Source organism: Haliaeetus leucocephalus, unplaced genomic scaffold (assembly GCF_000737465.1).
Source record: "Haliaeetus leucocephalus isolate CR32 unplaced genomic scaffold, Haliaeetus_leucocephalus-4.0 Scaffold135, whole genome shotgun sequence".
Lineage (NCBI taxonomy): Eukaryota > Metazoa > Chordata > Aves > Accipitriformes > Accipitridae > Haliaeetus > Haliaeetus leucocephalus.
This window is the reverse complement of record NW_010972571.1, coordinates 517,403-529,672: the sequence shown is the minus strand read 5'-3', so window position 1 is coordinate 529,672 and position 12,270 is coordinate 517,403. Positions and strand designations below refer to the sequence as shown.

General features: G+C 34.7%; 1 protein-coding gene across 4 annotated transcripts in view; it reads left to right on the top strand.

Annotated features, from left to right (window-relative positions):
* Nucleotides 1–12,270, top strand: part of ANKRD28 (ankyrin repeat domain 28) — a 125,620-nt gene that overhangs the window by 107,278 nt on the left and 6,072 nt on the right. For 2 of the 4 annotated variants that reach the window (XM_010585884.1, XM_010585883.1), the window contains exons 17-27: nucleotides 366–440; nucleotides 1,737–1,938; nucleotides 3,371–3,458; nucleotides 3,923–4,040; nucleotides 4,640–4,859; nucleotides 6,266–6,353; nucleotides 6,450–6,533; nucleotides 7,057–7,202; nucleotides 7,388–7,470; nucleotides 7,612–7,694; nucleotides 9,820–9,911. In XM_010585884.1, the coding sequence (XP_010584186.1) occupies nucleotides 366–440; nucleotides 1,737–1,938; nucleotides 3,371–3,458; nucleotides 3,923–4,040; nucleotides 4,640–4,859; nucleotides 6,266–6,353; nucleotides 6,450–6,533; nucleotides 7,057–7,202; nucleotides 7,388–7,470; nucleotides 7,612–7,694; nucleotides 9,820–9,911 (1,279 nt within the window). Of the gene's footprint in view, nucleotides 1–365; nucleotides 441–1,736; nucleotides 1,939–3,370; nucleotides 3,459–3,922; nucleotides 4,041–4,639; nucleotides 4,860–6,265; nucleotides 6,354–6,430; nucleotides 6,534–7,056; nucleotides 7,203–7,387; nucleotides 7,471–7,611; nucleotides 7,695–8,530; nucleotides 8,667–9,819; nucleotides 9,912–12,270 lie in introns of those variants that run through there. The other 2 variants (XR_775533.1, XM_010585885.1) reach the window with 2 other exon arrangements.

Below are 12,270 nucleotides of genomic sequence, written 5' to 3'. Positions count from 1 at the left end.
AGCTGTTCTCACCTGTCCTTGTCTTTCCTTTGTATGTATTTCATCTATATTACTTCATATGGCTGCTTTAGGAAAAATAATAATTTTAGATTAGTTTCTGATTTAATTATTGCATTGTTATGCAAAATTAAACAACTGTGCTTGGGAGATGAATATGGGGGAGGGGTCGCAGTCATTGCAATTCAAACTCTTTTAAAGGTTGAAGGAGATATAGAATTCCTGAGGAAACTGTAATCCTATATTATTCTTCCTCTTTTTCTTCCTTTATTTTTCAATCTGTATACTGGAAACTGCAGCAATTATTGCTGAATGTTTTTAAAGGTGAGGGTTTTTTGCACTCACTCTGACTTTATCTCTTTGCTAAGCTAATGGAAACATCAGGTACTGATATGCTGAATGATTCAGACAACAGAGCACCTATAAGTCCACTGCATTTAGCTGTAAGTATTTCATTCTTTAATGATGATAGCTCATCTCATTGCAAACAGTTGTTGACATAGGTTTTTTCATTCTGGATTTTTTTAAAAATAGGTCAATAACAATAAATGAAATCCAAAAATACTTACTAATATTCCTGAATGAGCTATACAGGGCAGTTTTTCCATTTGACTTGAAACTTGCTTCATGGAACAGCTTTCATTTGGAATATTCTAATTAAGATTTATGTTATAATTTATACTAATAAAACTTTTAGAAGACTTGTTCTGTAAGTAATGATAACTGGTTTATATCCTCATTTTACCCTTATCGATGTTTAGTATGAGACGTGTTTATCCTTAATACTTTAAGAAAGATTTGCACAAAGAATAGCTTAAGAGAGGACCTGATGAAATTGTCTATACGAATATACTCAAAATACAGAGTAACCAGCCCAATATGTAGCTTTCATCTTTTGCACTGAATTTGGAGCAATTGAAAAACCACAGTGTACTTTCTGAAAATCGCCTGAGTCTCATGCAGTATATATATATATCTATCTATCTGAAGTAAGAAGTAATCTTTAATACTGGTAAATGAAAGCAGTTAGAAGAGACTGTTCCTGGAAATCAGTTTTGTCTGGGGCCAGACAATGTATCCATGTGTATACATTTAAAATTTATTATGGAAATTATAAAACTATAGTTGTAGATGTTTATTTTCATTACTAATTTGGACATTTTGTCTTAACACATACCTACAGAGTATTCTCTATGCTATTTTTTATCCTTGTACATCTATTCTGATCTCTTAACTGTTTCATCCCCCAAGTCCCTTCTGTTTTACCAGCTATGTTAACTGTAGCTATTTGTACTGTATTCTTTTTACAGACAAATTTTACTGGCTTTTTCTTTTTCAAATATTTTGTTAAAAAAAACTAATAGGAATTAGTTAAGTTTGCACATGTTCCTCACTTGAAATAATCTGATGGTGATGTAACTATAACATAAAGCAATGAAACATGCAGTATTCAAAATACTGGTAGTTATACAAATTGGAGACAGTTGATTTTCTGAAAGTAGTTTCAGTAGCTGACTGAAAGGCTAAAGTGGAAAAAACCCACCAACCTTCTTGCTGAAATTGTGGTGTGGTTTTTTTTAAATTAGTCATAACTATTGTAACTAGATACATGCTGCATCAGTAGCTCTTCCACATGTTAAAACAAAAATACTATCTTCACAGTTTCATATATGTAATCCCAGTAAGAAAGGGAAAAATATGAAGGATGGGAAAAGTGAAGAATTTTCTTATTCTTGTAGGCCTATCATGGCCACCATCAAGCTCTGGAAGTGCTGGTACAGTCGCTGCTGGACCTTGATGTGAGGAATAATAATGGAAGGACACCATTGGATCTTGCTGCCTTTAAGGGACACGTGGAATGTGTAGACGTGCTCATTAATCAGGGAGCATCAATCTTGGTGAAAGATTATGTTGTAAAGAGGACCCCAATACATGCTGCAGGTATGTGCTAACTGCTAACCTCTAAAATTTTGGCTTTTGAAGTGGATCATCTTCATGTTCAGAAGTCTCGATCATTAATGTTCTAAGAAATGGTGTTTAGGAAAAGGTGATTTTTAAGGTATATGCTATGCTGAGAAAGGTGTAACAAAGCAGCTGTGGGTAGAAACCGGTGTTAACCCAATAAATCATTTCAGCTTGAGGTGTGCTCTTCCACACTGCTCTCTGACAGGGTGCATTGTCCTTGTCCATTCAACTAGCTTGGCTATCTGTGCTGACAGGTGTCAGTGACATGTTCCTGTTTCTCTCCTAGTCTTTCATGCAGCCCAAACTGTAGGCCCAAATTTACATACGTGAATTGTGTTGCCTGTCTTGGCAGTAAAATACTTCTAAAAATGACTGGATTCCTGGAGAATTTTGTCAGTTTGAGAAGAGATATGAAAACTATACTTTGGGTTTTTTCCAAGGATTTAAATGACTCCTGAGTGTTTTCAAAATAACGGCAATCCTTTGCAATATTTTCTGTGTTTCCTAGAAAACTTCTATAAACCTTTCTCAAAGTCTAGTATTCATATACAGTCTTATTTTTTTCCTCCCTTTGAAAATAGACTTATTTAAATTGAATTTATAGTTATGGTGTTATAGAAATGTTGCAGTAAAAAGAGCATTATGTACAAAACATCATCATTCTAACCACTTAATTTGTTGTCTATGAGCACAAGCTGTATTTTTCTATTTGATTTAGCTTCTCCTAACTTCTGTTAGCATTTCTGTCAGCTAGAGAAGTATGAATTGTCACTGTTCTTATGTGGACTGAATACAGCAGCTGTGTGTCAGAAATAATTTCCCCTCCAACAAGCAATCATTTATCTTTCACTGGTTGCATTTAAATGTGATTTCTCAATTTTTTGTTTCTTTTCTTTTCCCTTTTTTTGTTTTAACTGCTTGGTTAATGACTTGTATGCTTTATATTTTCTTCTCTCTTTCTAAATGTGATTTCAGTTATTATTTCATAACTATGCACATGCTACACTTGCTAACAAAATCTGTGTATGATTGGCTAGGTACGTGTTTACCTGTGCCTTAAAACAAGTCAAAATTATGCTAATTTAATGATTATTTCTTACAGATGTTGTATAAGCATATATTCTAATTACAGTTAATGTGTGCAATCTCATTTATATGTAAAAAACATACATGTTGGCAGTTGACAGTTGGAATCAATTACTTTTAATACTATACGGTTGAGAATGCCTGATTTCTGCAATAACTTTCTAGTGTTCATATTTTTTGTTTTTAATTTAAGCTATAAAAATGGTAAAGCTGTACAGTGGGTTCTCAAGCTAACAGGCTTTAGTCTGAGCAGGTTACTGTTCTGTTTGAGCTGTATACTCAAATGCAGTTCATGTAAAACTCATATTTTTATGTTTTACAGCTACAAATGGTCACTCGGAATGTTTGCGGCTATTGATAGGAAATGCAGAACCACAGAATGCTGTGGACATTCAAGATGGAAATGGACAGTGAGTTTAAATGATACAAATTCTGTTCTTCACAAGTTACTGCATTTTATAAAATGAAAAGCTAAATATTTTACATTGGTGATTTTTAATTTATTAATTTAAGGGGAGATATTTGAACTAGGACAAATGCAACTCTGTATTTTGCAATAAACATAATGTTGGTGGAGAAAAATGTTTTTGTTGAGTTGGGAGGAAACTAAAATGTGTCTTACTGCCCAAATGCTGAAAAAATGGATTCTAGTAACTTAATCGGGACTTCTGAATTAGGGTATATTAATTTATTTTCTTGAAACTAGAAAGCAAGTATGAGTGGCATTCTCAGAGTGCAAGTAGTGCTAGAGAAGATCATTGATGATATAAATGTTAACAGCATTGTCCAGAAGGGTAGTAGTTGTTATATTTCAGCTGAGTGCTAGTCTGTTAAATTTCCATGTAGATTACACTTTATTTCACTCTCTGCTTAGGACTCCTCTGATGTTGTCAGTTCTCAATGGGCACACCGACTGCGTTTATTCACTACTTAACAAAGGAGCAAATGTAGATGCCAAAGATAAGTGGGGAAGGACAGCATTACATAGAGGGGTAAGAGAATATTCCTTTTCTGTCCTTTGCAGTTTTATACATATTAATTTCAAATACAGACTCAAGATGTAGTGTTAATGAATTTCTCATTATTCTCATCTTGCCATTCTTAGTTTTTAATTGTCATTTTAGTTTCAGAAGGCTAGCTTTTGCCTGTATGCTGCATACCCCCAGAATTCTTTTGGACTTCTAGAGTCTCTTAATCTTGCTGTGAAGTGTTGACTGGAGAGGTCCCAGAGTACAGCTTTTTGTTATGGGGTGGGGGTAGTGTTAATGGGAGGAAGAAAAGCATGATGCATGCCATATGCCAAAATTTTTTTTTTATAATTTCTGCCAGATAAGACAATTGAATGAGCCTAGAGATTAGCAGTTCATTCAGTGTTACTCCAAGAAATTATTCTGTCATCAATATTATAATACATTGCTTTTTTCCCAACAGAATTGCTGTTTCCAGGAATAAAAATAACAACTGTGCTTAAGCAATTCTGTTATTACTTAAAAATGTAAGAAATTGCCTGGAGTTTGCTTGCTTTAGTCACACACCCTGGCTTATATACATGAATATGCAAACTTGCTATTTCCTGTCTCATCTCTCACAGGCAGTTACTGGGCATGAAGAATGTGTGGAAGCATTGCTTCAACATGGTGCTAAGTCCTTACTACGAGACTGTAGGGGGCGAACCCCTATACACTTGTCAGCTGCATGTGGACATATAGGTGTTCTAGGAGCTCTCCTGCAGTCAGCTACATCTGTGGATGCAGTACCTGCAATAGCAGACAATCACGGCTATACATCACTGCATTGGGCCTGCTATAATGGTAAAAGACATTAAAATACAGGTCTAAATGTATCTGTTGACACTGAGATAAAAAATTTTACTACCTATAAAAGCAACGTATAAAGTCTGTCCTCTTTCAGTTCGTATTAGTCAATGTAAGGGACATGGTATCTTGAGGGAGAATGCAGTAACATCTAATACATAATATGAGGTGTTTATTTTTGCACTACATTCTTGTTATAAACTGCCTTCTTAGTTTTATGCCTCAAGGAGTCTCTCAAGAAGTTCAGCATAGTAGCTGTGAATAGAAATCTGCCACACATCCCCAAAAAATAATCTTCACAGGGAGTCTTGGGAGGAATGGTTTCAGATTTTTTTTAAACTTGCTTCAAATCAACCTTCATAGGCACAAGAAGCTAAAGCATATAAAAGTGATTTAATAAGAATTTATTTTTTGCTTTGCTGATCTTTTTCTTCACTGATACTTTTCTTGGATTTGGGGGTGAGGGAGGCCTTAAAATGTAGGAAATTCATTCAGCATCTTTGCTAAAGATTTTGTTCTATGTGTTCATTTCCAACGTAGTAGAGTTTCTCATTTATTTCACTTCTGAGTCACATGATAGAGAAAGATCAAGAAGTATGGGTTTAGAGCTTCATTTTACCAGTTATTTTTAAGTGAGTAACTAACTAGACTGTTTTCACAGCTGAAGCAACTGGGTAATACACTGATAACTTGAACTAGAATAACATCTCTTTATCACATTTATAAAATTAAACTCTTACACCTTGGTCCATTTTCAGAGTGACCATAGTGTCTGAATAAAACAAAACTGAAATATGCTTGATTTGTAGAATGAAAATTTGACAGGACTTGTGAAAATACAGATCTTCAAACATCAGTGAATATTGATCTAAGGTTCCCTTCATATGCACATTGAAGATCAAACAGATAGTTACAATTGTTAGCTACCTGTACAGCAGTAGGCTATAGAATTTTGAAAATAATAGTATGATAGGCTGAACATGTTCTTTTTAGGCTTTTGTTACGACTATCAACTTGTTTTTTCTCTGGGTTTAACAAGACAGTGGAACAAAAATAACCCTCAAATGATGGAGACAGTTTCATGTAAACCAAGTGGTGAATGTGCAGCAGAGTTTGAAACGTGGAGGTGTAAAGAACTAAATTAAGCATTCTGGATTTTCTTCAGACAGCATGAGATCCCTTCTAAATTTCACAAAGTTTACAGTGCTGAATGTCAGTTTGATTTTCAGGATTCTAAAAATGTCTTGGTTCCTAAACGTAGCCCTATCAAATATAACCAGTGTGTCTTTGAAACTTTTAAATAAAATATTCCTAATCTAATTTAGATACATATTTTTTGTTGTAATCCATAAATAGACCTTTTCCCTTTTTTTTTTAATATGTAACTCTTACATTTGCTTTAGGTCATGACAGTTGTGTAGAGCTCCTCCTGGAACAGGAAGTTTTCCAGAAAATGGAAGGAAATTCTTTCAGTCCATTGCATTGTGCTGTGTAAGGAAGTGTAAAATTATTCTTCATAGATTTCATTGCTGTATTTAACAAAAGATTTATCATTCTGTAAATAACAGCCTGTTTAATTCATTATAGGATAAATGACAATGAAGGTGCTGCAGAAATGTTAATTGATACACTAGGTGCTGGTATTGTAAATTCAACAGATTCGAAGGGAAGGTAAGAGTGTAAATGCACAGTGAAAGAGTGTTTGTAATGTAACAGAGTGGCTCCGTGAAATTCTACAATCATTTGGGGTTTTTGTATTTGCTACTGAATTTTAATTCTCCCTTCACCCTGTTTTTAGTCTTTGAAGGTTTTTTTTTTTTTCTGTGCTAGAAATAAATTTTAGATTTTTTTAAAAATCCTTTTCTGATTCAATAAACTTGAATTGGCTTTTTATTATATAGGCAAGTTTGAGCATGTTTTAAATAGTATCACTTTGTGGGTAGTATTTTATGCATATTTTATTTTTTCTGAATCAAATTGTATCTCTATTACTAAACTACACAGAGGCAATTATTTGAAACTTGAAGGTGACTTTCTAAAGGCAGCAGTCACAACTCCAGCAATACTGATGTCAAAGGATCAGTGGGAGGGACTGCCCAGTCTTTTGTATCTGCAGGATCACAGTCAGGATGCCTCTTTGAATAAAGTAGAAAGTATGCCTGAAATGGCCATATTGTCTTTTGATCTGTTGTAGAACTCCTCTTCATGCAGCAGCTTTTACGGATCACGTTGAGTGTCTACAGCTTCTGCTCAGTCACAATGCTCAAGTAAATGCTGTAGATTCTTCTGGGAAAACACCTTTAATGATGGCTGCAGAAAATGGACAGACGAATACAGTTGGTAAAGAGAAAGTTTTATATATTCCTGCTCTTAGGTTTGTTAATCTTAATATGGGTAAAGTTGCCTTATAGTTAACATTCTTGTGGATATATTTTGTAAAAATTATGTTTTCATTTTGCACAAATGTAAGCCATTAAGACTTTAAGGAATATGCTTCTACTTAATACAAATCTTTATTTCCCCAGAGGTGCTGGTTAGCAGTGCTAAAGCTGATCTGACTTTGCAAGACAGTTCTAAGAACACAGCACTCCATTTGGCTTGCAGCAAGGTATGTGTGTAGTCTGACTTACCAGTGCTGAGCTTTGTGTTATCAAACACTGTTTGCAAACTAACTTGTTACTTTGAAAAGGCATTCAAAGCAATTTTTGAAGTGTATTTGTTATGTGACAGATTTTTGTTCTGTATTAAGGGTCATGAAACTAGTGCCTTGTTAATACTGGAGAAGATTACGGATAGAAACCTCATCAATGCCACCAATGCAGCCTTGCAAACGTACGTATCAGCAGTGAGTGTGTTTAACAGATTAGGTTTTGGTGTGTATCTTGCTTATAAAGAGGAATAGTTTTCAGAATTTTTTTCCACACTGGTTGAATTTTAATTGCTTAATAGGTACCAAGAGAGTTGAACCGTCTTGAAGTGAAACAGTGTTTTGCTCGTACTTAAAGCTCTAGTTTTAGCTGGGTAAAAGGGATGATAAATAAATCTTAACAGTATTGTGATTCAGGGAATCCTGTGTGGAATTACTGCAATCCACTGAGATTACCTCATTCTAGACTTGCTCTTCAAAGCTAGCTAAAGTATGTTTTTATTCTACAGCATGCTTTCTGTTAGCAAAAGACACCTATTCCTACTAGGATGAAAGACCATTTTCTATTAAATATTATGGAGAATACAGTATTCTTAATGCTTCCTGAAGATCTTCTCTCAATTAGAATTAAGCCTATTTTGTTAGCCCAATCATAAGGAAAACTTCAAAATGTAGTGGTATGTCATACTGGGGAATATATATCAGGATGGGCTATTAAAATGACTCTTCTGCATTTGACACCTGATATGTAGCTGAGTTATGTACATGAATTATTAGACTGCTTTAATAATGCTATCACAGCAACTCATGTATTTCTCTGGCCTTACATCCCTTCTGGAATCTGTCGTGTTCAAACTCCTACAGTTCTTCCAACTATTTCCAGAGATCTGCTTGAACTGAGGAGTTAAGATAGTAAGACTTCTGCTGCTGCTCTTGCTGTTCACCAGGGTGCACCTCAGGCAGCATGAAATAACCAGAAAGCAGGAAAGGGATTGATTGCCTCATTTCTGCCTTGAAGCAGGGATGTTTTGAGAGAAGGAAAAGCAAAAACAAGATGGGAACAGAAGTGAGAAAGTGTGCTACCACAGGCTCATGTAATTCCACCTACATGCCTTGGCTCATATAGTCTGATCAAGAGATGTCATAGAGAAAAATAGGTACATATTTGCACCTCCATGAAATGTTTATATAAATTGCAAGATTTTAACAGTTGTTTAAAATATTACTGGTTTAGCAAATGTTTTTTAATAACTAAACTGACTTTCTAAATAGCTTAAACAATGTCCTACTGTGTGGCAAGATAACCATTAAAATTGTTGGCCTCTATATTAAAAATATTATAGTTACAGTACATTTTTCAGTATATCTGTGGTGTGCAGTAGTTCTTTAATTTTAATACTTTAATGTAAGCACCACAGATACAGCTGCTCCTATTTGTATCTTTTGCATTTCTGGTTTCTAAGTAAGGTGCTTGTTTCCAAATGAAAACATAGTTCACAGTTAATTCAAACAATTTTAAGAATCTCAAAATGATTGGAGAGCAATATAAAGCAGAAGGGAAGTAAGCTGATCATTCTGTTTTCTGCTGAGTTGGTGGTAGGTTTTATTTAAGCCAGTGGCAACCAATTTTGGAAAATGGTTGCATTTGAAAAAGATATAATTAGAATATTTGAGGTAAAGCTACACTTTCCTTGATATATAAGTCACTGCAGAACAGAGTTATGGTTAATAGTTTGAGGTTTTGAAAAGTAATCTGCTTTTCTTGCTTCATGCATGATACTCTAAAATATTTTTTTTATCTCTAGTCAATGGAATGTAGCTGTTTCTAAAAGGCAGATTGATAAAATGCGTCTGCATCTCTTAGAAGCATTTACATGCAATAGAATATGACTACCATTCTGCTGTTAGTATTCTAATGATTATTGCCAGTGATATGTAGTAACTCAGGTGTGACAGTATCTGTTACAACAGTTCAGTGAAGGATTTATCAAGAGTAGGGTACTAGATGTTTCTAACTTTTTAACATGATAAAGTTCATAAGCAGGCAGGTCTTTCTAGTAGCTACTTCTTCAATGTGTGGTGCCATAAAAAGAAGAAAGTGCTCAATTGTTACTGTACAGTTTCTTTGCAATAAGATAATGAGACATTTGCTGGTTTTCCCATCTTAGTTATTCTATCTACAATATCTATATAATGTGTAAATAACATACAAGTATAAATACTTTAAGAGTCATTTAACTAGATGCAAGCTACCTATCTCACTTACTATCTTGTTCTAAGGTTTATATATGAGTTTGCTTGTCTTCACAGACCTCTGCATGTTGCTGCTCGGAATGGACTAACGGTTGTAGTTCAAGAGCTTTTAGGGAAGGGAGCAAGTGTACTTGCTGTAGATGAAAATGGTAAGAAAAATTTAACTTTGTTTGCCCATACGGAACTGTGGTTTTAAACTCACCTCACTGAAAAGCAATAACCCTTTGGAAATTTTGTATGAGCCTTGCAGTAGGTTCCCCCATAGAAAAAAATGTGTTGGTGATGGGTCATTTTAGCAAAGCAGCAGAAGTGTAAGGAGAGTGAAAACTTTCAGAGCAACACAGGTCACGGCATAGAAATGTTTAGTTTGCATTTGTAGTTTATAGTGTATACCCTATAAATACACTAGCTTTAGCATGCTGAAAACGGTCAGAAAAACATAATGCTCAGAGTAAAATGTAACTTTCAGCTATTGAGAAGCTGAATTGAATTGCCATTCATTTTGTCACGGTAGGTGTATGGGTGTTAGATTTTAAAAGCAGGTATGAATTACAGATCTCAGTTACTGGTCTCAAGCTTCTGGCTCTTTAGAGTTTTTTGGCACATAGAAGTCAGAAAAAGTAACTGCTTTTTCACAGAGACTAAATCCTATACCTTGTAAGAACAAAAGAAAATTTGATCTATTGACTTCTTATTTGCATATTTTCATGCAAGACATCTGTGGTCCTCCGAAGCTGTGCTTTTAAAAATGTAAGAGCTCCTGCTCTTATGCCATACCCTAAGGTGTCTTCAGTGAAAGCAGTAGCTGGCGTTTGAGGGTGGGGTGGGGGTGCTTTTTTGTTTTGTTGGTTTTTAGCAGTTTTGTTCGTTTTTCCAGAAGGGATGCACCTAATTAATAGTTCTAATTATATTTCCAGTTCGGAAAGTTTTTCCTCTCTTAATGTTTACTGTGACTTTCTTTGTGTGTTTCTCAAATTACACTGCTTAAAGTGACATGGGTGACTTAAAGATCATTCCTTGCCTAAAATAGGGTACAAGGGTAACTGCTAAATGAAACTCCCTAAAATGAAAAGATTGGAAAACATCTTTTTGATTTCTGTTTCTCATCACAAGTATGCTAACTGGAGATGTTTGTATGTTTGTGGGCTTTCCATGTGCTGCCAGCCAGTCCCTTGTATAGGGTTGATCTTTGACATAACAGAGAAAAATGTCATTTGTATAGATGACGCAGTTCTCTGGCAGCCTGGGGATCTAACTGCAACATGTTAAAACTTGCTTTTACTTCTGTACATATTTTAAATTTTAAAGTAACTCTTCAGTGCTACCTAATCTTGTTCCTCACTGTGGTTCTTTTCTTTCTAATAGCAATTGTTTTGTTTATAAAATTTTAAGCAGCCTTGAGAATATTCATAATGAATTCTTCTTCTGTTGGATGAATATGCCAGCTTAAAGTACAGTATGTGAAAGTGATGAATACTTTAAATTGTGAGAGAGGAAGGGAAACTTTCATGGGATTTATCACTCTGTTTCACCTGTCACTAATTTTTTCTTAATTCTTAGAAGTATTAGTATGTCAGCAGGCTTGCTAAACCTGTTGCAAAAGTTGTCTTGATTTCCATAGTGTACCTCTCACATTAAGTGGAAAAGCTGGCAGTAGTGATAGCCAGGTTCTGCTTTAGGTCTCCTTGCCTTTGATTTTAGCATCTACTGCTAGAGTGTAAGTGTTTCTAAAGAAAAAAAGAATTACATACATTTATGTAATTCTAATAAAGTAAAAATCTAGGAGAAACTTTGATTTTTTTTTTTTTTTTTTTTTAATTAGAAAGGCTTAAAAGAGTATGATTCGTGTATTTTGGGGGTGAAAGCTATCTGTTTAGCAAAGCAGACTGAAGAAATAGGCGCTGGAATATTTTACATCACAATACTGACATTCTCTTACTTTAAGGATAGCTCAGATAAGTACAGTGATCTGTCACGCAAACTTGGCATTTCAGATAGAATTGGATGAAATTGGAGGTAAAGTCTGAGTTAGTATTTTACATGGAAGCATGTCTTGATACACAGAACATGTAAACAGAACCTCAGCTGGTATGGGGTGGTGATCTCCTTTTTGTCTTTGAAGTTGTCCCTTTCTATAAAGGCTGCACTGACCTTTTTTACAAGCAGTCTCTATTTGTATCTATATCTGTATAAAACTACTTTGTAGTCCTCTGCTGCTGTATCTGGGCTACAGAAAATTATTGAAAAACATGAGCTTTGAAAAAAATCACATCAGTTCTCTGCTTTTCAGCTTATAAATAATTTATAAGATACTTAAAACTCTAGATTTGAAGTCATACTGCTTTTGTTACAGACCATCTCTTCATGTGATGAGATCACTTTTTGAGATGTTATCCTGGCTTTGGCTGGGATGGAGTTAAATTTTTTTGTAGTAGCTGGTACAGTGCATTTTGGATTTAGGTGAGAATAATGTTGATAACACACTGATGTTTAGTTGTCGCTAAGTAG